The sequence below is a fragment of the Etheostoma cragini genome, chromosome 8 (genome assembly GCF_013103735.1).
Source record: "Etheostoma cragini isolate CJK2018 chromosome 8, CSU_Ecrag_1.0, whole genome shotgun sequence".
NCBI classification, from domain to species: domain Eukaryota; kingdom Metazoa; phylum Chordata; class Actinopteri; order Perciformes; family Percidae; genus Etheostoma; species Etheostoma cragini.
The window spans coordinates 2,976,191-3,000,911 of record NC_048414.1 but is presented as its reverse complement, the minus strand read 5'-3'; the positions used below and the strand labels follow the sequence as shown (position 1 = coordinate 3,000,911).

The 24,721-nt window shown below is 42.1% G+C and overlaps 1 protein-coding gene and 1 long non-coding RNA gene across 3 annotated transcripts in view; one reads left to right on the top strand and one right to left on the bottom strand.

Moving 5' to 3' along the window:
- met (MET proto-oncogene, receptor tyrosine kinase) overlaps positions 1 to 24,721 on the top strand; it is a 75,044-nt gene that overhangs the window by 45,004 nt on the left and 5,319 nt on the right. The window contains exons 11-17 of one of the 2 annotated variants that reach the window (XM_034879084.1): positions 8,316 to 8,525; positions 12,719 to 12,868; positions 16,933 to 17,086; positions 18,312 to 18,446; positions 19,662 to 19,928; positions 21,655 to 21,735; positions 24,264 to 24,445. In XM_034879084.1, the coding sequence (XP_034734975.1) occupies positions 8,316 to 8,525; positions 12,719 to 12,868; positions 16,933 to 17,086; positions 18,312 to 18,446; positions 19,662 to 19,928; positions 21,655 to 21,735; positions 24,264 to 24,445 (1,179 nt within the window). The remainder of the gene's footprint in view (positions 1 to 8,315; positions 8,526 to 12,718; positions 12,869 to 16,932; positions 17,087 to 18,311; positions 18,447 to 19,661; positions 19,929 to 21,654; positions 21,736 to 24,263; positions 24,446 to 24,721) is intronic. The other variant, XM_034879085.1, reaches the window with a different exon arrangement.
- Positions 807 to 24,580, bottom strand: LOC117949071. Its single transcript, XR_004657614.1, has 3 exons — positions 24,506 to 24,580; positions 3,767 to 3,777; positions 807 to 817 (listed from the first exon to the last, which is right to left on the bottom strand). It is a non-coding gene; the product is annotated as an uncharacterized LOC117949071 (long non-coding RNA).

Sequence of the window (24,721 nt, the reverse complement as noted above, 5' to 3'; positions counted from 1 at the left end):
GTGTGTATATAAAAGTTCCATTCGTATTTGATAATAGCGCAGAGATCTCCCGTATTCTTTCATGTTTCAAAACACTGACACTCCTATTTTTATTTTACTTATTTGAATGTCCCCACAGGGTTGAGCTTCAAAGATTAATCAATTAATTGAATAGTTATCAACTTTTCTATTTTTGATAATAGATGCAGGGGTTCGGTGTGCATTTGTAGCTCATCCATTTTGTGTAACAGTTCCCTTAGTACGTTTGCACATCCATTAGTGAGTAAAAAGAAGTAAATAAAAAAGGTCTCTAACGTTGTTTTGCGCAATTACTTTGGCAGAGTATCTGTCAACAAACTAAAAGCAGCTTTGTGTCCTTATCCCATTGCAAAAGACTAGGATTTAATTCAATAAGTATAATGTATGTATAAAAACAGATAGTAAATAAGTATAAATATAAAAAGTATACCTCCCCCAGCTGTTAAAAAGTAACTAGGTAACACTTACTCTGAGTACATTTTAAATAAACTACTTTTTACTTTTACTTGAGTCGATTTTTATACCAGTTACTTTTACTTACAAAAGTACTTATAAAAGTTCATCAAAGTACAGTACTTTTATTTGGAATATTTTTGTACTCTTTCCACCTTGGGTTGTAGCTTATTAGAAGCTTTGTAAGAGTGTAAATGTGACGGTGACTTGTTTTTTTAATGAGTCACAAACAAGCAGCTTTTTTTTCAGAGCGGAGGTGTGTTGTCCTCTGTGTCGGTGTGTGATGTTTACCTTAGGGAGGCGGTTTGAGGACAAGCAGTGCTTTGTAATGATGTTATCTGTCATCCTGAAGCACACGCTACTGCAGGTTTGGTCAGGAGATAATAATACACTTAGTACACACACACACACACTCACTGACGCACTGCACGTTCTCTTATGGAATTATGAAATAAGACTTCCATCTTAAATCTTAGTGCCACAATATCCCTTTATCTCCAGTCTGTCTTACTTCTCTTGTGGCTTCTCTCTGTTTTTTCTCATACACACTCACAAACACACGCGCGCACACACACACACACACACACACACACACACACACACACACACACACACTCCCAGCAGTGTCTCATCTTTCAGTTTCCCTTTTCCTGGTCATTGACCTGTGTTCAGGTCAGCGGTTGATGGGTCTCCGGAGAGCTTGGGCTTCATTACACACAAACAGCGTGAACAAACTAAAATCAGTTTTATGATGATGAAATTGCTGCTTCAAATCCCTGATTCACCTGGCTCGTATCTGGACTTGCATTAGCCCCTTCCCTCAAAAGTTGCTCTCAATGATCTTGGAGCTCTTAACAGTAGACCACTGTTGCTTCGCGTGTGATCTTGTTCATCCGTGTGGGGCGAAGCAGTTTGTTTGGTCAGAAGGTGAAGCTGTGTTGAAAGTGTGAAAGTTGACCTCTCCCTCACTGGTGTGTATATAGTTATGTTATGTCTCTTTTTTCGTAGCTATACTTTGAAAAAAGAAATACACAATGAATATATTTAATATATAGAAATATATCCGTGGCTGGATCAACAATGCATTTTTAAGGAAAAGGAAAAAAAAGGTTAAAAGGATGAATTAGTGCCTTAACAAATGAATAAAAACAGGTTTGTTTGCAGTTAGTTAACTTATAGTTAGGTCTGTTAGAACAGTGAGTAGCCTAGGACTAAGCAGAGCCTGATGTTTGATACTCTGTTCACTGATTTAGAACACGAGTTAATGACTGGAACAGTGTTTTCAGCTTCCAGCCAATCACCAGGGTCTACTATTATTTAACAGACACTTGTTTTTAGGATATTTTTGTTAAAAGCTAAATTTCTATTTTCAAATTAAAAATACGGTCTTCAGTAAAAATTTTCTGGATTGTGCTTGCAAGTCCCCGCAAAGTTTCCTGGGTGTAAATACACCTGTAATCTTAGATGAGTACAAGGTCTTTTAGTGTGTTCAAATGTGCTTAATGTGTCACCTGGTGCTGCTGCGTCGCATGTTTACACCGGGGTCTACAGAGTTCAGTTCACTTTCAAGTTAAAAACATGCTGCGACTCTTTAAAACCATGCAAACCACTCAAATTTGAAAACGCTTTTTAAAATCCTCTCTGTTAAGATGCTCTCTGATGACTGAAAGGTGGTGTGTTGAAGCGAACCCTGGCCCCGATAATTTAATGTTCATTTTGAGCTGGAAAAGCAAACCAGAGAGGAATAGCAAAAACAAATGCCTAGCTTCCTAGAGAGAGAAAGAGTGAGAGCATGCAGCGAGCAGCCTGTATAAAATAAGGCTATCATTACTAATGATTTAGGATGGGATCATGCCCCGTAGGGCCACAGCTGTCGCCTGTTAAATTCCTTCCAGTAAATGGGATGAGTTCAGGCTCAGCCTGGGAAGGGACAGTATAAGTGTCTTATTGTCTTAACCCCTCAAAATAGAGGCAAGGATCTTTCACAAACTGACATCCCAGAGGTTTCCATTGCCAGCGGAACGGCACCATGGGTAATGTGAGCCAGCCTCTCATGCCTCCAGAGCTGTGTACATAAACCCAAACGACTACCCACAGCAGCAGAATGAGGTTCAGTTCAGTTGGCGAAATCTGTTCTCCAGTCGGACAAAAATCTATCAGATCTTCACACCAAAGCAGATTGGAGAGAGGAAGAAACCAAGACTTGCTTAAAGCCCAAAGCAGAGGTCCAGGGGTCTAACGTGTAGTATGAAAAAAAAAAAAACCCAGTGTTGACTTGATATCTGCTTCTCAGATCTCCAGTAAAGCCTGGTCTCAGCCAATCTCAGCTTTCCCACAGACATGAAAGAGGGTTTTTATTTTTTAGTTATTTTACGATCCGTCGTGAAAAGCTGGCATGACCACAAAGCCAAAGGGGGTTGCTCATACACAAAAAAAACAGCAAAAAAAAGTAATCCCTGAATTTCCATAGATCAATCACAGAGCTGAGGGAGCGGAGTTCTTCATACCAACTTTGCTTTGCACCATCCCAGATAGTTTTGGTTTAACTAGAGGCTTCACCGTAGCCAGACACCTGTCGCCTGCATTCACAAACTGGCTTGTTTTGTGTCAGATGCCTCTTCCCATCTCATCCCAGCTGAGTCAACCCTTTCTCTCAGTTGATGGATACTTATCGCTCTGTTGTTTAAGACATTTTTACTAGGTTTTTAAACCTGTTAAACACTGTAGATATTGAACAGTGACATTTACATGGAAAACAAGTTGTATTTACCAGAGTTCTTTAAGCTTGTTATACACATCAGTTACAACGAAAAAAGGACATTGTGTTAGTTCTTGTGTGGGACAAAATGTATTTATTTACATCTACTGTAACATCACACATCTTATACAGGGAATTCCAATAAAAATACTGCTCAAGGGCGCCCACATAGCTCAATTGGTAGAGCGGGTAGCGGTTTACTCCTCCATGCTACGGCCCCGGTTTCTACTCCAACCTGTGGCCCTTTGCTGCATGTCATTCTCCCCTTTCATGTCTTCAGCTGTCCTGTCAAATAAAGGCTTAAAAATCCTCAAAACATTATCTTAAAATAATACTGCTCAAAACTAACTATTCATTTGGAAACCTTTTGGTGTGTTAGTAGTTATTTGACTTTACATGTGTATTGCAAAACATCCTGTAAGTCCAATACTGGCAGAAATCAATCCTAGTAATGGTAACTGATTTGCAATGCTGCTTGGTAATGCAAAAGGCAACAAAAGACCGCCAACTCAAGATAAACATCACAGCAAAACTGACAGTTGACAGTCCTCATATGCCATGTAGTTTGGTTTTAGAACATTTTGGCGCTGCACAGACAGTGTATGTCGTCTTTCAATCTTATTTAGATAAGTTTATAAAAGGCCAAATAAATCTTGTAGATTTTGGATTAACACCTGACAATCTGTAACTCTGAAAGTATCAATAAGTGTTTAATGATTGTAGTTTAGTGTTAGTTATTTGCACAATGGTAAAACATTAGAGAGAGTAAAGTCTATAAAACTAACAGAGATAGCACTAAAGACTATCTTGTAATGGGTTCACACACTTGCCGGGACAGCAACATTGGGCCAAGGACAGAAAGTTTGGGTGGTGGGGGGACTTTCCCTACTTCCAGTGCCCTTGCTTGGACCACATCCATTATCGAACTCTGCCTTTATTTTGATCTCAACTACATCCCGGAAGTTTTGTGACACAGACAGACAGACAGACAGACAGACAGACAGACAGACAGACAGACAGACAGAGAGACAGGGACCTGGCAAAGTAGGTGTCTCCAGGCCCACACCACACACAGACTCGCAAGGTGAAAACAATACCAGCATCGCTGTCTCGGCCTGTAATAAAATTGTAAAAAATGAATAAAGGGCAAGATGCAGAACCCATTATGTGCAGTTACTAAAATATCTGCTGCAGAAGAAGGGAGAGTGAAATTTACATTTACAACTCAAGACAATGAGCATAGACACAGCTTAACTGGAGACCTTAAATCCAAAATAAATGAAAACACAGCACAGTAGGAAAGAGCGGAAAAGTGCACTGGTATAAATCACTCTAGATTTGACAGGCACTTTTGTACGTGGGAGCACCGTTATGACTTTGCTTTTTCGCAGGCTGTTACACTAATGATCCTTCAGGGACGGCGGAGGTTTTGGGATCGCTGGTTCTCTCATCACCCCCCACAGTAAAGCTCTCGGCCCCGCTTTCTGAGCGATTGTATTTACAGCTGCTGCCAACCTACAGCCCTTCACCTCCTCTCTTTTAAATAAAAGGAGACATCCACTGAACAATGGAACTGACTGAGGTTTCCACTAATTCACAGGATATTTTTCCTTTAGCCGCACCCCTGGGAAGTGGGGTGGGGAGTGTGTGTGTGTGTGGGGGGGGGGGGTTACCCAAGAGTCCTGCTCTACTAGCTCTTTCTTGGTGTGTGGAGGTTAATTGGATTGCTTTTGTTAGGCGACCCCGGTGCTCCCCTCACACACATGGACACATTCAATATGTATGTGTGTGTTTTCAATGCGTTCTTTCAATTATAGTGTGGTTTAGACACACCAGTAAAGTGTCTTGAATTAACCTCTGTTATGATTTGACACCATGAATGAAATTTAAGTTTTTGTTTTCAAGCGCTTGCGAAAGCACATAAGTTTCAGTGTGTGTTTGTGTGCGTCCACCTGGGATTGAGAACTGCATAGGGACGTTTTAGCAATACTTCAACATAGCTGCTGCTACTGCAGTCAAAGAGACTTCCTGTGGCGTCAGAAAGCAATCAGAGTGTTGGAAGCCGGTTTCTTGATCTTTTATTTTTTAAGTAGGCAGCACCGGGGCTATGTGGTTTGCACTTCTGCCTCACAGCAAGAAGGTTCTTGGTTCGAATCCAGGTTGTTCTGGGCCTTTCTGTTAGGATCTTGTGGGTTTCCTCCTGGTACTCCGGTTTCTACCCACCATGAAGACATGCATGCAAGGTAGGATTACTATTGAAAAATAGCTCATTGGCACTTGTGCATTTACAGAAATGTTGATCAATGTGCTTTGTCCTGATCAAATAAATAAATTAAGTATTACAAACTTACAGACCATAGTTCATAGGGCTGGGCTTCCCAACTGGTCTAGCTTTGGGGTCCACATAGGCTGCCATTGTGCCACAAAATGAAGCTATAGCGCTGTTGTCAATATCAGTTTAGTACTCTCAGTTCAGCTAGTATTAAACCACTGAGCGACTTCTTTTCCCTGCATCCTGTAATGTCAACTCAAGGACACATCTGCCTTTGTAGCCCAGAAGATAAACACTATCATTGGCCACCGCAGCGCAAATATCAGCATTGATCTGTTAGCACGCAGCCAAACAAGTCTGGTTTGTTCTGAGTGCACCTGTGTAGAGGACTAACACGCCATGTTGATATTTGCTTTGCAAAATTAATAAACCACAATCTTGGTAATAAAAAAGTCATCCTCTTTTTATTATGACTTCACTCTAGACATAAACTAATGCGTCTGCTGTGATCCTGAAGAGTGAAATAGCATTTTGACAGACACTAAATGGGATAACAGATCATTTTATAAACACTTTTGGCCTCTTAACCGCTCCTTTTACTGTTGCTTGTCAAGTCATATCAACAACAGCTTTCAGATAAATGTACCCATTTATTTCTCTTTCATAGTCTGTCTATTGATTTCTGGTTTCTGGGAAAGTTGCCCCAGATCCAGATCCCAGTAACACCCCCATTTGTTGTGTGCTGTTCCCTTCCAAGACGAGGCTCCCTCCCCAAATGCTCTCCCAATCTCCGTTTGTAAAGCTGTGACAGCTCAGCTACACCTATTTACTACATTTTGTAAGCGTGGGAGATAACACTGATGATGAAAGTTAGTTGCACTAAAGTCAACTAAATTCACCATAGTAAAAAACTATGAGGAGACTTATCATTTAAAGCTATAGTGCGTAGTGTCTGTCGCCCCCATGAGGAACTCTAAGCAAAACTCATGATACAAGCCTTCTATGTTCGCGCACAGCATATTTATTTGGCTAGTAAATGGTGCTAATTTCGGACCCTGCACTGGCATGTTCAGATTGTTATTCTAAGTGTCTGAAAAGATTATGGAAAGGATCCCTACAAAGGGTTAACCTTTATGTTAATGAGTAACATCCTGAAACCAGAAACGGCTCCGACATTGCCATCGCCAAACTCACCAGACTCCATTGCCCAATAACGTAACATTGCAGCGGTATATTACTAGACCAATTTCTAAGATTTTTGTCACTTTGAACACAAAAACTATGGAATAGGAAAATATGTCCAGAATAAAAAGCCTGAGCCTACAGTGTATATTTAACCTATACCATAGTTTCTTCAACTTAATTTACAGTACCTTATGTGAGCTTCTTGCTTTGTCTTTTATACCGTATGTACATACATACATACATACATACATACATACATACGTGCATACATACATACATACGTGCATGCAGTACATACATACATACACACCTGACTAACTGCATACATTACATACATACCTACATACACACAGTGCATGCTGTAATGCAGCAATGTTACACAGACATTAAGTCCAGTACAGACATGAAATCTAGTACATATTCCTCTTGAGCAACCGATACGAGGCCGATTCAAACAGAGCAGTCACTGAAGGTTTAGATCTTTGCCATGAACACAAGGGACGTCCAACCTCAGCATCTTTTTTACCTGTGTTCTCTTGAGACAAAGATGAAACACCTCCAATGAATAATAAAAGATGATTCTATCTCTCACTGGGGGGTTCTTAATCACAAGCACAAAAGCTTGTAATTCTATGTGGGCTCAATCCAACGCGGGATAAAAACTCTGTTGTGCCCTCGGGCCATGTGTGGAAACACTGCAGTAGCTGAAACAAACGGTGCCTCATTTCGGTTTGTGTTGAGTATCGAAGAAGCTGCCAAACGGAGGATTACTGCAGTGTTGTTCTACTGTGTGACCTGGAGAGAGCGTTCTTTAGTCTTAAGAAATCTGAGTAATCTTTATGCATGTACAGTACATACTATTTTGTCTCTAGGATCAGGTTGATAGCTTAAGATCTGAATTAGGGCAAGCAGTGTTTGTTGTACAGTGTTTGTGAGTGTGTTTTCTAGGGCTGCAGTGGTTACTTTCATTGTTGATGAATATGTTGATTATTTTCTCGATTAATTGATTAGTAGTTTAGTCTATAAAACTCCAGAAAATTGTGAAATAAAACCCAAGAAGACATCCTTAAATGTCTTGTTTTGTCAACAACTCAAAGATATTCAGTTTACTGTGACAGAGGAAGGAAGAAACTAGAAAATATTAACATTTAAGAACCAGGAATCAGAGAATTTTTACTTATTATTATTAAAAGGTTTCTTTTTTGGAGTTTTTGTTTTTTAAGCTACTTGGGTGTTGACATTGTTGCATGTAGCCGCATGCTAATGGCAGAAAAAGATGTAATCTTGGCTCTCGATTATTTAAAATTTTTCCCAATTACATGTCACATAAATCCTAAAACATTTGCGTGTAGAATTTGGTTTAGAAGCTACTTCTTCACCGGTGATTTTTCACAGTAGAAAGTCAGGCTAAAGAGACAGGCGCTCCAACAGAGCATCTCTACAGGTGTAGCCAGCCAAGTGTTTTTTCAACGTTAAAGCATGTAAACAGGTTCCAATAAAGTCATAAAATACAAGTATGATTCTTAAAATGACATATAATAGCTCCACTTTAAAACCTGCATTTGTGCATGACAGTTTTCGTAACCTACGTGTTTTCTTCTGTGTTCCCCGACTGCCTTTCTCCTCTAGAGCTGTGTGTACGGTGAGAACCGAACGTCCATCCAGTGCACCACGCCCTCTCTGGCCAAACTGGCTCTGCAGCCGCCCGTGGTCACCAAGGTGGCGTTCGTCCTGGACGGCTACTCCACAGATCAGTGGGACCTGATCTACGTGGAGGACCCTCACTTCCAAGACCCCAAGCTTACATCCAAGGACAACAAGAGTATAGTGGAACTCAAGGTTAGACAACATCCTCAGTCTACAGCTCCATCATAATGATGTCAATCAATGTCAACGTCTTTCATTTACTCTATATCGACAATGTTATTTCCAGGATTGTTCTGGTAAATTCCAGATGTCCATCACCTTCCACTTTGTTTGTGTTGGAATTTTTAACTCTGGTCAGTTTATGAGGACTATAGTTAACTGCTCCTCAGACCTCTGCAGGGCAAATTCAGACACCTAGCTAGGCTGTCCAATCTGAGTTTTCTATCGGTCTAAACTAAAACAACTTTTGAACGTACACCAAAACAAGTTCCTTCCCGAGGCTATTTTGCAGAGGCACCGTGGCTCTGTCCGGCGCATAGCGCCGCCCAAGACCATTGTCATTGCTTTAATGAAATGCCAATAAACCAGATCACGTTTTTCTCCCATCTCGGAATGTTGTGTGGACTAGCCAGACCTTCCTCCGCAGCTCTGTGGAGGAAGGTCTGGCAATGTGAGACTACTCTGTTAGAAAAAAATTGAACAATAAAGGTTAGATTGCAGAACCGAGTCCTTTGGTAAAAGATTAAAGGTCTCGCTCATGAGATCTCCAGCAGGCCAGACACTTCCAGAAACAGGTGCAGAAACTCAAGACACCTAAAGAAACTCTAATCATTGACTTTAAGGTTAAGTCAGAAAGTCTCCATGTGTTAAAAGCTTAAGAAGTGCTTCACAGAACAGCAAGAGCACGACACCTCTGCACCACTCTGCCAACCCTGAGAAATATACAACACTGCTTCAGGTCCGCAGCGCTGTGCTTATAGTGTTTAGTGGATCAAATTAGATTTAGACTTTAACTTTCATTTTCATTCACAGTTCTAGTATGTAACTTTACTGAATGAGATGAATTTAGAACCAGGTTGATTCTGCTGGTCGGTGCGCTTTGAATCCCAATCCACACTGTAACACGTACAGTTGGGTACGTACCGGGTCAAGTTGGGAAGGAAACAATACTAAAGGAAAAACAGGAAGTGGAGTCTGTTTCCCATCGTCTACTACCCCCGTCCCCCCCCCGTCCCCCCCTTCCCCACTGCTACACCTCTCTGTGTTCTCTCTGTTGACTTGCATTGTTCTGCTTGCCGAGGTCAAAGCTCTTGACATATTAATGCTGCTTTTCAAACAAGCCACCACGTTCCCCAGAGCCTGTTTTAGGAACACAATGAAATACATATTTCTCTTCTTTTCTTTCTTTCATATTTTTTTTGTTGACTGCTGCTCGACAGTTCGTGGCAGCTGTGCTGAACCTCTCGCGGGGGATCCTGGCTGCATTTTTTTTTCCTTCTTTCTCTTTTTTCCCAGGCATGACCCTGGCCCCGATGCTAAATCCACCACCAACCCAGCCTATTTCCCCCCTTCATCCTTCCCTCCAGCCCAGACAAACCCCCAGTTTTTACCCAAGGGGGAATGGAACCACCGAAAAACAGCCACATTTAACGCCATCTGATAACTCTGCCCTGCAGTGGCCTTCAGTAAAGGGCCAATGCTAGGCTCATTTAGCGCCATCTGATAACTCTAGCCCCAAAAAGGCTGACAATAAAAGACAAATGAAGGGTTATTTAGCTTTGACTGACAGCTCTGCACCAGTATGGCTGCACATGAAGGAACCAGGCTGTTGATTTTGGCATGTGGCCAGGCTCTTATCACTGCCATCCCTTCACGGGAGACTGAGATATAACTTCCAATTAACATCGTAACAAATCATTCAGAGGGACTTGTATCCCTGCGACGGTTCTTTAATAACCTTATCATCTTTTCTATGTCTAGAAACACAATGAAGAAGGGTTGTATTTGATGATCTTGATACCAAGTCTTTTCTTTGTGCGTGTCCTAATTGCAAGCAAGTGGGTGAATTATTGGTTTCTGTTGCTCTGTTTGAAGAGAGTGTGTGTGTGTGTGTGTGTGTGTGTGTGTGTGTGTGTGTGTGTGTGTGTGTGTGTGTGTGTGTGTGTGTGAGTGTGAGTGTGTGTGAGAGAACAGGTGCAAGCCTCCACTCTGTGTCAAATTGGAAAATCCCAAGCTGTCACGCAGGGAATGTGATCATTCCCTTTATTGCCTTCTGCTGCACTCAAACAAGTGTGTTTACGTGTGTGAGTGAGAGAGAGAGAGAGAGATGGAATCAGAGGAACAAAAAGTGAACGAGAATAGAAAACATGGGAGCAACAACAAGTCTGAGAGAGGGAGAAAAAGAACAAATGAAGCTGTGTTGTTCTCTTGCCGCTTCCCTTCAAATGATACACACTCACTGGGTGGGTTACACACACTCACGTGGACAATTGCTGTGTGCGTGCTTCCAGTCAGATCTCAGAGGGGGGGTTTGCTGTCATCCCGCTAGGAGTCACACGACTAGAATACGTTGCTCTGTCTTAGTTAAATTAGAAGCAGCAAGCTCAGTTCAAACTCAGTCCTTTTGATGTCTATGAATCATGATGAACTCTGCCAGAAAGAGAGACCTGCACGTTCACCTCGCTGACCATTTTCTACTCTCTTCCAACAGATTTGAAGCCTTCTGTTTCCAAATCCCAATAAACAAGCCATTGTGTTGTTACTAAAAAAATGACTTCAGACTATAAAATGTAAATCATTTTGTCAATCCTGCACCCGGGTCACTTACTGGCCTTTTAAAAAGTCCTATAAATAGTTTGAAGGCTGCATAAGTCAACTTTAAAGAGAGCGAATGTTTCAGACTCCAGTTGTATGGTCTGTAAATTTCAGAGAACACACTTATGTGGCCTGTGATTGATTTATACCAGACTAACCTTTACCTAACACCCCCACCTTGCCATCCTCGACAGCAGTCTGCATCTTCCATGCTAAACTTGGAACTTGACTGTATGTTGTATAAAATGAAATGAGTGCGCCTTAGGGTACCAAAAACCTACGAAAGTGGCCCACCCAGATACAATTCGGAAGCACATTAGCTGAATAAAAACTATAAAGAGCCATGTGAAAGTGCAGCTGTAATAGTATTCTTTTTTTCCATCATCATCATTCAAGGTGCAGTTTGCCTTTGGCAAAAGAAGATGTGGAGGCTTCCGGCCATCCAGAGCCTATTACACCATTTAGGAGCCAGGGTGGCAAACAGTCGGGATTTCGTTGAGTGATTAGTTGTTCCTCGCTGTGAAGGGGCGGTCAACAGGTTGACTGATGCAGAGAGGAATGGGCGGGTTGGGTATAGGGTTTGACCATGTCCTGGATGTAAGCTGGGGCTGATCCATTCGTGGCCCTGTATGCAAGTACTAGCATCTTGAAGCAGATGCGGGCAGCAACTGGTAACCAGTAAAGAGAGGGGAGGAGCAGTGTAGTGTGAGAGAACTTGGGGAGGTTGAAGATCACATGCAGGCAGGCCAGTTGTAGTTGAATAGACTTAATCTTAAACCTCATGTTGTCCTAAGGTCAAATTTGACCCCTTTTAAGTTAATTTTGTTTTTTTGCACAAAAAAAATATACCATTGAAATAAGCAAAAATATCAAAAAACTTTGGCAAAAACATCAAAAAAAGCCACCACAACATTGAAAATGTGACAAAAATGTCAGAAAAAACTATACAAATGTTGAAAAAGTGACCAAAAAGTTTTTTTTCATGGTTGATGAGAAGACAACACAAGGGTTAAAGAGGTCGACATAACAGGGACGCTGCTGGCCAGAGAGCTCCCCCTAAGGCTCTGTATTCTGTTCTCGTTGTGTGTACCAGTATTCCCAAAATGTGTAAAATCCTATTTCCATCCACTGTTTTATGTTTTATAGGTGAGCTGCAGTTTGTTTTAACACCCCTTGACTTTTTACTCCATCCTTTCTTCCTGTCAGACCTCACCTGACAGCACCATTTCCTTTGCACCAGAGGTAGTGTCTTTTCCAGGAAAATCATATGGAGCCTTATTTTTCACATTTCATTTTGCACTTGTGATAGCTGGTTTCCATCTTATTTTGCAACTAACTATTTGGTTTGTTCCATCTACTGTCTGGATGCACTGACCTCAGTAATAGTTGCTTGTAATGTTGCTGACCTCAACTTTTGACCTCATGTGTCTCGATCTTTGTTTTTCTCTCTCCCTGTATCTTGATCCCTTTCTTTTTCTTTAACTCCCTCCTTCCTTTTTTGCTGTTCTTCCTCCCCTTATTACAACTACCTCACCTTCTCTCTCTTTTCTCCCCCTTTCCCTCCGCTGCAGGGTGACCACATGGACCGAGAGGCGATGAAGTGTCAGGTTCTGACTGTGTCCAACCACAGCTGTGAGACTCTGACTCTGGTCGGAAACACTCTGGAGTGCACCGTCCCCACCGAGCTGCAGGCCGCCACCGCCAAGGGGCTGCAGGTGGAGGTGAGACACACCTCCAGTTTACAGATACCAACGCACCTGCAGTGTGCTTTTTAGTTTGCATTGAAAGCAGACAAGATCCGTTTTTTTCTTTTCTTTTTTTCTTAGCAGACATTTTTAACCCTATTTCCTATATTATTTGTTTTCACTTTAGGTTAAGCTCTGCACTTTGACACAAACACACAAACGTTAACATATTCGCTCATGCACAAAACAAATCAGATAAAAGAGATTCATACACAGGTGCACACACCTAAACATACACACCTCCTCTTACTGTAGCTCATTCAACAGTTGCTTTAATTAACACCGTTTTGTTTGTAGAGCAAACCACTAATAGACATCCACACCCACTCACACACACACAAACACACACACACACACACTTCACTAAAATCAATAGACATCCTGTTCCAGCTTCCCTGCCTGTTTCCAGCAAAGAAATGCTTGTGTGTGTTTGAAGTGGCAGTGAGGTGTGTGTGTGTATTCTCCTTCCACTACGTGGACTACTTTGTGTGGCCAAAATGCTGGACCCCGCAACTTTAAAAGGCTGTTTGAGGGTTAAGACTTTGTTGTAGGATTAGGGTTAGACTTGGGTTATGGTTAGGGTGAGGGTAAGGGGTAAGGTTAGGTATTTAGTTAGAGTGAGGGGCTAGGGATGCATTATGTCAGTGACAGGTCCACAAAAAGATAGTGAGACCCATCAACCGCTGACCTAAACACAGGTCAATGACCAGGAAAAGGGAAACTGAAAGATGAGACACTGCTGTGTGTGTGTGTGTGTGTGTGTTTGTGTGTGTGTGTGTGTGTGTGTGTGTGTGTGTGTGTGTGTGTGTGTGTGTGTGTGTGTGTGTGTGTGTGTGTGTGTGTGTGTGTGTGTGTGTGTGTATGTGTGGGTGTCAGGGTGTGGGTGTCAGGGTGTGGGTGTGGTAACCTGTTGAAGATACATACCTGTACCTTGTAAAAACAATAAGTTAATTAATCAACTGTTGATATGTCCCTCTATTAATTATTTTGTCCAACCTCTTGAAAGAAAATTTACCAACATGGTGAGATGTTTCACACCTTCATCAAACATTTAATATACAGTGTTCCTTTTCTTTAAAACCACAAACAAAGAATGATCACGTCCGAGAAGAGGGGCTTTTAATGTCTCTTGGATGTAATACAGCAGAGATCCATAAAGCCCCTTATAATGCACTCATATGAAAGTCCCCCACTGTTTCACATAAGGAATTTTAGCAATAAAGGGTATCATATCATATCACAGCACCTGCTTCTGAGGAGGAGGAGGCTGACTCGCCACATAGCAACAACATAACACACGGTGCTGATAGATGGACAAAGTATGTGCAGCATTTTTTTAGTCATGATGATTTCTAGACTTTTGATTTGAAATGTACTGAGTTACAAACGACTAACATTCTACTATTTAAGGTTTTATCCAGATTGTTTCCTATTGTTTTAGTCATTTGAGGTTGGCATGAATATAACAGGAAGTAAGGACGTACGTTTTCAGTTACAAAACCAGAGCATTCTGCCATCAGCCATTTTGAGCTCTTCATTTTGCGCTCTGGGACGTTCAAGGGAAACACCACATTCCTTCAGCGTTCCAGATCGTTTACAGGAGACTTCAATAACTCTCCTGTCCTAATGCAGTCCCTTATTAAAAAGCAGCTCCGGGAGAGTTTATTACTCTGTGTGTTGAGTGAAAGGGCTCAGCATCCAGCTGTCTTGTCACTTGAGTGCAAGTCAAGCAACGTCTGAGTCGTGAGAAGGAGACGTACAGTACAGTGGCGCCTTAACATTTTAAACTCTGATGGATTTCTGAGGACTATGGTTAACTGCTCCTCAGATCTCCGCGGGGTAATCTGATTGGTTTAAAGCAATGTCAATAAACCACAGCACGCTTTTCTCTCATCCCTGAATGCTGTGTGGACTGGTCAGCCCCTCCTCTGCAGCGCTGTGGAGGAAGGTCTGGCAAAGCAAGACTATATCCTCCGTTTAGAGAGTTTCAAATCTAACAAAGCCGTCAAACTAACTCTAAATATAATCTTTGTTATAGCTTTTCGTTCCTTGTGCTCCATAGTCACATTCCAGTTGGGTAAAAAAAAAAAGTTTATTTCTTAAAAGTCTATTTCTTAGTTCGGTGTATTTTAAAAATGTAAGTAGATATTTCTATAGATATTAACTCTGAAGGGGAATTGAACATTACACATTAATTATTCACACTGTTTCTCTCAAACACGTCTCAAACATTGGTTCTCTTAAAGCATGTGTGTTATTTATTTTGAGACTTCATCAGTAAATTTAACATCCTTGTTTACAACAAACAGCCTCCAACATTGCAGTGAGCTATAAGAGGTTTGATAAGAGAAATGTCCAACCTTTATGATACAAACTAATATGAGATGCTGCTCTTCAGACGTCCTCATGTCGTCCTTAAAGATAATATCCAGTGGTAAACAGCCGCGTGCTACAGACCGGACCTTATCAGCCTCATCACTGTTGACTTGTGAACTGGCCTTCAAAAGGAAAGCCTGTATCTCAGGGGATGGTCAGCCAATATCCCTTAGCTGCACAAACCAACACACAGACAGACACACACACACACACACACACACACACACACACACACATATATATATATGTGTATGTCCCCAACCTCCAGACATGCCCTGACACACACACGCCGTCCCCTCTGTAGAGTAGAAACCTAATTTCCACTGAACCTAATAATGGGAGAAGCAATATCACTGATGTAATCTGCCTCCAGAATGTGTGTGTGTGTGTGTGTCTGTGTCTGTGTCTGTGTCTCTGTCTGTGTGTGTGTGTGTGTATGTGTGTGTGTGTGTGTGAGAGAGAGTCTTATTGCATACCATATGTCTGAATGCCAGTTCCAGCTTTAATGCTTGTGTATTTTCCATGCATGATAAAACATCTACCTACATATATATAGTGCAGTGTGTAGGAGTCCAGACAGTCCTGTACCAGAGAGTACCATCATTTTCGGAAAACCATAAACTTAAATGTGCAATATTTAATACTGACAGCTAGTGTTTAAAATAGTTGCTGCAGTACAAATTTAAAATACTGGAGAGAGTCGTCTTCCCCCGCCCCCTGCTCGCCAGACTCGAAGTCCACATTAGCAATTAGCAGGGCTAGCATGGTGACGTTAGCCAGGACCAGTCGGGATCACTTTACTGGCTGTGTCTCAATTGTTTTTGCAAGTATGTAAACTACCCAGATACTACAGCTATACAATTCAATGTGAGTACACAAATGTTGAAATGACATATTAATAGCTTCAGGCTAATTTATCACGGCTACTAGGGATGACAGTCCCTAGTAGCCGTGATAAATTAGCTTGAAGCTAATGCTTACTTGTTCAGGAGAAAATTAGCCAATGCATTGTCCTTTTGGGCTCTTAACTGTCTCAATCTACATACAGAACATTCATTTGGGGATTTAGTACAGTAAATTTATTACATAGTGGACCTTTAACTTGAGTCATCATATTTAATATTTAGTTTCAGGTCGTTTACAGTCAGTAACTGCTTGTGTTCTCTGATCCACAGACATCTACATACACTTGGTCATGTTGCAACCGTCAGTACTTCATGCACGTTTTCAGGGTCCCATTGACTTCTTTTTGCCTTCTAGTTTGTTCTGTTCAAGAAGAAAAATGCACCTGCTTAGTTGAAAAGAGGTCAAGTGATTTACATGACAACTGAAAAACAACCACTGAATGAGACAGAATTAAGTCTTCACCTCCTGGGCTGTGCCAGGTGCTCTTGATACACCGTACCCCCCCCCACCCTCAAGATTATTACACTCTTAACCCAGTATGTAAAGTTGTAAGTAAAGCTGAAAGTCTGCACATTAGCTTTATAGTCAAATGTTTCATCATTTCAAAGTCTTCTCTAAAAGCATCACGCATTTGTCTAAACATGTGTCAGTAACTGACCTCTGACCTCGCTGTATGGATGTTCGTTCAATGGTAATTAGCAGTGTTAGATTTCACTTCCTTCACTCTATGACACTCCAAACCTCTTCATTTCTAACAGTGGCGCCAGGCGGACTCCATCAGGCATCTGGGCAAGGTGACGCTGGCACAGGAGCAGGACTACACCGGGCTGATCGTGGGCTGCGTGTGTGTCAGCCTGCTGCTGCTGCTGCTGGGATCGCTGCTCATGTGGAGAAGGAACAAACACATTGACGGTAAGAGCAGGGATGTCAGGTTGTAGTGGGGTCATTGGGTCAAAGGTCAGTTTGCTTCTGCGACTTCTGACCTTCTAAACTCAGCCCTGATCTTAGACAGGGACCATTGATTTCACAGTCCTTTGTAATGTTCTCTTCAGGTCAAATGGAAATGTTTTCAGCAACTAGGTTTGGTAGGAATATTGCCAAGCTGAGGGAATCTCCCCGTCAATGCCTCTTGTTCGTTTGTGTGTTTGTCTGTGTCTGTTTCTGTGTGTCTTGTTTGTGAGCTGCAGACACTTTTTCTTGCTGCTGTGTTTTGGTTGTCTCCCTCTTTCCTGTATTTCCTCTCTTTGTTTTAGATTGAAACATATATCGGAAGGAAGTATTATGGGAAAGGTGCACTGTGCCATCTTCGGTGTGTGTTGTGTACTTTTACTTGACAGCTTTCCACGGTAGTTTTTAGATTGTCCACATCAGATCTGATAGAGCCAAGGCTTGCAGTTAGAGATGCTAGCCGGGCATGAATAGCAGTTAGCTTCTCATTGATGTCACTCCCAACCTGTTGAATCTGAGACTGAATCTGAGAAAAACGTGATTCGAGGTAGCTTTTCTGTTTCTCCAATAATGTCTCTGCAATGGCATCCGTGTCGCTTCCTGTTTGCCATTATGCTTTAAATGACTCTATGAAACACAAAGTGATAGAATAACAGAGTTGGTACCATAAAACACAACTATTTGACAAGGTTGGGCCAGATGAGCCGATCATGTGACTCCCTTAAACATGTAGAAGTTCAATTAAAATTGAATTGACCCCAGCCCTGACGTGTTATTCTGTTAAATCAGTTAATGTGTGTCTTTGTGTGCGTGTCTTCATATATTTGCATACATGTGGCTGGAGTTCAGTGTCTCTTCTCTAACCCGTGTGCATGTGTGTCTCCTGGGTTTTGTTTTGCCTGGTGGGTTCACAGTGATTTTGTGTGTGGGGCGCAGTGGTGAAACGCATTGCCTTTCTTAGTAATTCTCTCATCTCTCCCCCTTCCCTTTATCTTTTACCTCTCCCTGTATCTCTTGTTCTCTTTTTTTGTCACTTGTTTCCCGTCCCTCTCTCTCTCTCTCTCTGTCTCTGTCTCTCTGTCTTATCACCATGGCTCTCCCTCTCACCTTTCTTTCCACTCACTCCTTATCCCCTTATGTCTCTATCATTCCTTGTTCTTCTTCTTCTCCCCCCTCCCTCAACTTCTAGATCTGTCTGAGGTGTGGTATGATGGGCGGGGTCACATCCAGCATCTGGACAGGCTGGCTAACGCAAGGAGCGTCAGCCCCACTAACGAAATGGTCTCCCACGAGTCAGTCGACTATAGAACAACCCTGCTGGAGGGTACGTCAACCAGATAAGCCCCTCCCTTTTCTTCCCTCACCCTCCCTCCCTCCCTCCCCCATCTACCTGCTTCGCTACCCGTGAGGCTGAAAGCTATGCTAGCAGTGCATGCCTTACATGTTCTGAACTAACACATGCAGCCTTTGGAAAATGTAATTCTCTAAAAGAATTGTTGTGCTTTTTTGATCCACTGATCAAAGGCCTTCTTGTACCAGTGTAGATCGTCATAACCCCCACTACTCTGGAACTCCATAACACTGCCATAACTTACAGTGAATGAATTAACAATTTGATTGACGTAGTTTTTGACTGTGTGATGATTTTGTCAACTTATGATTGGTTGATTTTATAAACAGATCTGTAAAACTGAGTTTCTTCACAAAGAATCATGCAAAAGCATCGTTCAGCATGAAAAGCGCATTCAAAAAGACTAAATGGCTAAAGACATCTTAGTTGTCAAACGCTTTGACGTTTACCTTCCTTCAGCTGATTTGTCCGCTGGAGAGGGATTTTAAGCTGAAGACAATCTTCTCACTCCACTTCCTGTGGAAAGATACAGCATCCCAACTGTTATTTTCCGCACAAAACAACATCTGCCAGTGAGATATGGATTATTGTGGAATCTGTGTTCTCAGTCCTCTCAAGTAATTCAACTAAATTTCAATTTTATTTATATAGCACCAAATCACAACAACCGTTATCTTACAGCGCTTTGAAAACCGACCAACAGGCCAGTCTTCCTCCACTTTCATGTAATGTAAACGAGACCCCTGTGATTCTGGTTTCCTTAGGGCATTAGGGGGGCTCCATGTATTGTGATCCTGATTATGATGGACAGAGCAATTTTCCTGCCACTTAAAAGTGACCTGAAAGGCCCAGAATCTGAGTAGATAGACTTACTAATAATCTAATGCTTGTCCTCAGGTAGATTTGGGGTGTAGGTTCAGTGGTTAAAACTTCATAGATAGTCCATATTTGAGCCCATCATATCTCTTCTTTGGATAATATTTGGATATTTCTGCATGCATCCATCCACTAACAGCAGCTGGGGAGAAATCAGAAACGTTGTTTTTCCAGCTCAGCTACCCTCCAACACCGTGTCAAGTTGCTCTGTGTTCTTTTTTTGATCCTGTAACACACCTTGATCTCTGGAGGCCCGGCTGATACACTCGCTGACCTTTGACCTCCCTCCATGCCCTCCTTTTGCTTCCCCAGATCAGGGCACAGACAGGCCCGAGACTTGTCGCGGGGCACCTCCCATCTACGGGGGCAACGGGGAGCTGCTTTCTCCCAGACTGGGGACACTTGGAGGTGGGATGGGGATAGGTCTGGGAATGGAAGGCGAGCTGGTGTCCCCCCTACTGATGGCCCCGGTCCACATCGACCCGTCCTGCCTCCACCCAGACCTGCTGACTGAGGTGCAGCATGTGGTGATCGCCCGGGAGCAGCTGCTGCTCCACCTCAACCAAGTCATCGGCAGAGGTCGGTCACAGAAACACGTTATCTACTGTTAAAATAGATAGCAGAATAGCAACATTCATTACATATAGCACACACAAACCTTCTTGTGTCTTAATCAGTGCTGTGTTTTTATTACATTTTCTGTTAATGTATTTTTGATTATAGTTATTGTCTGTTCATCCAAACTATATAATAACCCGATAATCGAGCAGCCGCAGGTAACACATAGCATGGAAGCCTTGGCCAGAGTGTATAAATGTGTGTGAATGGTGAATGGTTCCTGTACTATTTAGAAGCACTTAAGTAGTTGCAAAGACTAGAAAAACATTATATAAATCCAGTCCATTCACATTCAAAGAAGGGGAAATGTAAAATCAATGTTGTTCTGGCTATTTTTGTATATTTTGTTTTCCGGAAAGGGGCTACTGGCTGCTAATGTGCAAAATAAAGTAGCAAAGCAGACATTTATATAGCTAAAAAAGTTATGTATAGCAATCCAGTCATACAAAATGCTGTGTCAAAGCTTTTAAATATATCAATAATACCAAAAATAGGATTTCTCCACAAGCAATACACCACGGGATTGTATCTGATGTGGTGTGATAACCAGTGAGCTCAGATTAAATGTGAGATTTATGTAAAGCTGTACAAGGCTAAAATCACCCACAAAGAGCTTAACAGCCTGATTTATCAAACTCCAAGTTTGACATGCAGTCACAAAATCACCTCACTTTGCTTTAATAGCAAGGTCAGTCCCGCAGATCCAATTCAACATCAAGAAAAGAAAGACCCCAAACCAACCCTCTGCCCCCTCAGCTGAATGAGCCCCTGAAGAAAAGAGCCGGGATTTCGAGGCAGGATTGTTAAAGTGGCGTAGGATGATTTGTTCACAGCTAGTATTCCCAGACTCCATTGTTGGGAGTCGTAATCCGACACCCTCTGCCATCTGCAAGGACGTGATAGGAGAACGCCGCGCTCATTTAATTCCTGCACCCCTCCCAGTCTGGGGCAAGCCCTCATGTCTTAAGCGATATAATTCAATAAAATGCACAATAACTCAAGGGGGATTGGCATAGGCTTTTAGCTTGCCTGGGGTATAAATGAATAAAGCTTCATACTGGGTTACTTGAGTGGACAGATTTAGTGCGAGGGTGATGGTAATGTAAGAGAATCAGAATTAGTTGTTAAAGGTGTGAAAACAGGCAAAACATACAAGTCTCACACATCACAGGAATCAACCGCAGGGAGGGGGGGGGGGTTAGGACCACCCCAAAATTATCAGGCAGTGCCAGAATAACTGTAGATGCTGTACTGATATTTCTTAGTCATGGTGATATGCGGATGGTGCTGCTGCAGGGTCACTAGTGGAGCATCTGATTTTGATGTCGGCTGTCTATGTGCTTCAAGTAACCCACCACATTTAATAAAGACTGCAAATGTTTTCCAGCCGGGTTTGCAAAGAACTAGAAATAGCAAGTTTTTAAAAGAAGAAACCCTTTCCTCTGGGAACAAGAAAACAATTGTTGTCCTGAGTCTCCCACTTATCCTGGCTGCTCCTGTTCACCTGCTCCACAGCTGGAGCTCGTGGTCTTTTAGACAGAAAGTGGTGCATCTCTTTCACAGAGGCTTATTCAGTGTGGGGGTGAATAAAAGTGTTATATGGAAAAACTTTGCAGGTTTGAACTTGAGGTATTGAGATCACTGATGCTGACTAATTCTGACTAACACATCATGTTGTAACCTGCAGGTCACTTCGGCTGTGTTTTTCATGGAACTCTGCTTGAGCTAGACGGGCAGAAGCAGCACTGTGCCGTCAAGTCCCTGAACCGTAAGTACCAACCCCGTACTCATAGGCGTAATTTAGAGGGATTCCAACCCCTCCAATATATTTAAAACTGACAAAAACAACTATTATAATTTCCTTTACATAGATAAAGACATTTGCACCATAACTTGATGCAGAATGGCACAAATGGTTGCAGAACAATGATGTGCTTGAAGTTGAAAAATTAAATTTTGCTCCAAAGTGGTAAACTCAACCTATGTTGAACCCAAAGTCACGCCCTTGGGCGTACTCGCACTTGATGCTGTTAACCCGTGCCCAAGCATGTTTTACCCCAATGTCCAATGAAGGAGTTGACTAGGGCGCCGTATGTAGTTTTGGGTCCAAAAAGTAGCCGAGAGCGGCGTTTGTTGCTACAACAAATGTGGAGCTAACGTTAGATAAAACAAAGCGGGGGGGCAAGCTAGAGAAAGGCCAGAGAGAGAGCATTGCTACACACCTTAGATAAAACGAAGCTTGTTCCAAATCCTGCTTAAGGCCCCTAAAAGTCAGAGTTTTGGTTTATTTTTTTACTCAAGAGCACCAGAAACATTTAACTACCCATTTTTAATTTAGCAAAATGTATCTGTGTTTTGATTTATAATTTAAAAAAGGTTTTTTAAAGTATGCAGTCTTGTAAAAATGGTAATTGTTAACTGAATGCGAAGCAGTGTGTATGTACAGTAACGTCTTGTCATGAGCTAAAGTTTAACAAAATGCTCCTGGCAAATAAATAAAATAAAATGTGATCACAAAAAAAAATAATCCCGACATCCGACTTAAAGTAACATTTTATGTTTTGTTTAAATTTGTTATGGTCACTGTGGAGTCCCTAGTTGTGAGTCGCAATATAAAGCCCTGTTTTTTTTAAGATTCCCCCTCAGAACACACACACACACACACACACACACACACACACTCTCCTTGTCCAAACATATCCACATCCAGCCATAATTAATCCAACCTAAATCTGCTTATATTGCATACTTATTACATGATATCACAACGCTCCAATAGCATTAAGGTTCTCATCTCATCAGAGCCCTGAATCCTTCTGGGCTGAGTTGATGGTGATGAATGAGGGTCCGATGGCGAGGACGGCATTAGGGTCCTCCCTAATCGTGTAACCTGTCAGTTGGACCAGGGAGATTGATGCTGGAGTAATATGGAGGAAAGCCCAATGCAGTCACAAGGACGGAGGTGGGATGTGATGAGCTTGGCCTGCTGGGGCCTGGCCCTTTGGGATTTTTGACCTTTTTTATTAAGTTTAGTGATTTCTAATGGCACTATGTAATTGTTTTTTGCGTTCTTTTGTTATCCTGGAGACATTGAGTTGGTGCTTTTATCCCAATATAACTATTACTAAGACAAGTTGTTGAAAGTAGAAGAGCCAGAGACGCGTACTGCATTTCCAGAATGATTAGTGTATGATAGAGCAAGGAACACACACACACACACACACACAGCAATGACGTAATTTTTGTCATTAACTTTAAAATTGTGCCTCTGAAATCAAATGCCATCTCTCTAATCAATCATGAACATAAAAAAGAGACTCCTTCATGGTTTTAACAGTGGCATGTCAGTCTTATGCACGTCCCTTCAAATAAAGTGTCATCACACAGCAATTACATCATTTTTCCAATTATGGTTCTGATATCAAATGGCATCTCTTTTGTACCTCTGGGGTCTAACCTCAGGTGAAGACCAGTTGTTGGTTTTGTCCAGCTCTAAAGAGCTTCCATCTCTAACCAGATTACAGCAGAGTCAGCAGGGTTAAGGTGCGGGACATCAGACGCAGAGATGCAATTGGCAAATGGGAATGTGTCGCGGGTCAGGTCTGGGTGAGGATACTCAGGGAGTTTGTTTTTGTTACCATCAGCATACTTTTACAACATACCTGCTAACGTCAGTACAGCAGAGTTGCTTCAGGTTGCAGCTGTAGTCTGAAAGCTTGTTTCAATACCCAACATCGGCAAATCTTCCTGTGCCTTCCTTTCTCTAGAACGGAGATCTTCAACAGGGGGTCCGCAACCCCTAGGGAGTCTTCAGAGTCACTACAGGGGGACGCCAAACTATTGTTTAATGCTTTTTTGAAAGTCTAAAAAGTATACATTAACATGAATCCAACATATTATTAGTAGAGGTAAATCAGCCTATTCATAAAAAAAATAAAACATTGATGTTAGGCTTAATGGCCCATAGGTAGGTTAGCCACTGTGGAAGCCATCCACAGCTAAATAGTCACTGTGCCTTCCACACTTAAGTTTGAATTTAAAACATGATAATATATGAATATGTAAAGAATATGTTATTTTAGTAGTTGAGAATTGTAGGGAACATGTATGTTGTCGGTTACTGGCTGGAACGCTGGAGCGCTGCTTCCTGGTGCAGGTGGGCACAGTTTGGTTTTGTTCCCATTTGCAGACCCTGGGCTGGGAGAGCAAATGTTCTAGCCTAAAACATGTGTGACATCGCTTAGAACACCTTTTTAAAATGGTAATGTTTCTTTTTTCTTTTCTTTTTTGAAAAAGGCATCACAGATCTGGAGGAGGTGTCCCAGTTTCTGAAGGAAGGGATCATCATGAAGGACTTCAGCCACCCGAACGTTCTCTCTCTGCTGGGGATCTGCCTGCCGCCGGAGGGCTCGCCGCTGGTGGTTCTGCCCTACATGAAGCACGGCGACCTGCGCAACTTCATCCGCGATGAAGGACATGTATGGGCACACTCCAGATTGCATGCATGTTGTGATACTGTATATACATATATACAAAACTTTAAAGCTACATTGTGTAAGAATTTCTCCCATCTAGCGGTGAAATTGTAAATGACAACCAACTGAATTTCACTTTCTGTGCAAAACAGTCATTGCAACTGAGATGTACAGGACTTCCAGCATCAATCAGTCAATACAGCACAACTTGATCTTACAATCCTTTTAAACCCAGCCAGGTAGTTTGTCTCCCAGAACGTTTATGTTGGTTTTTACCCA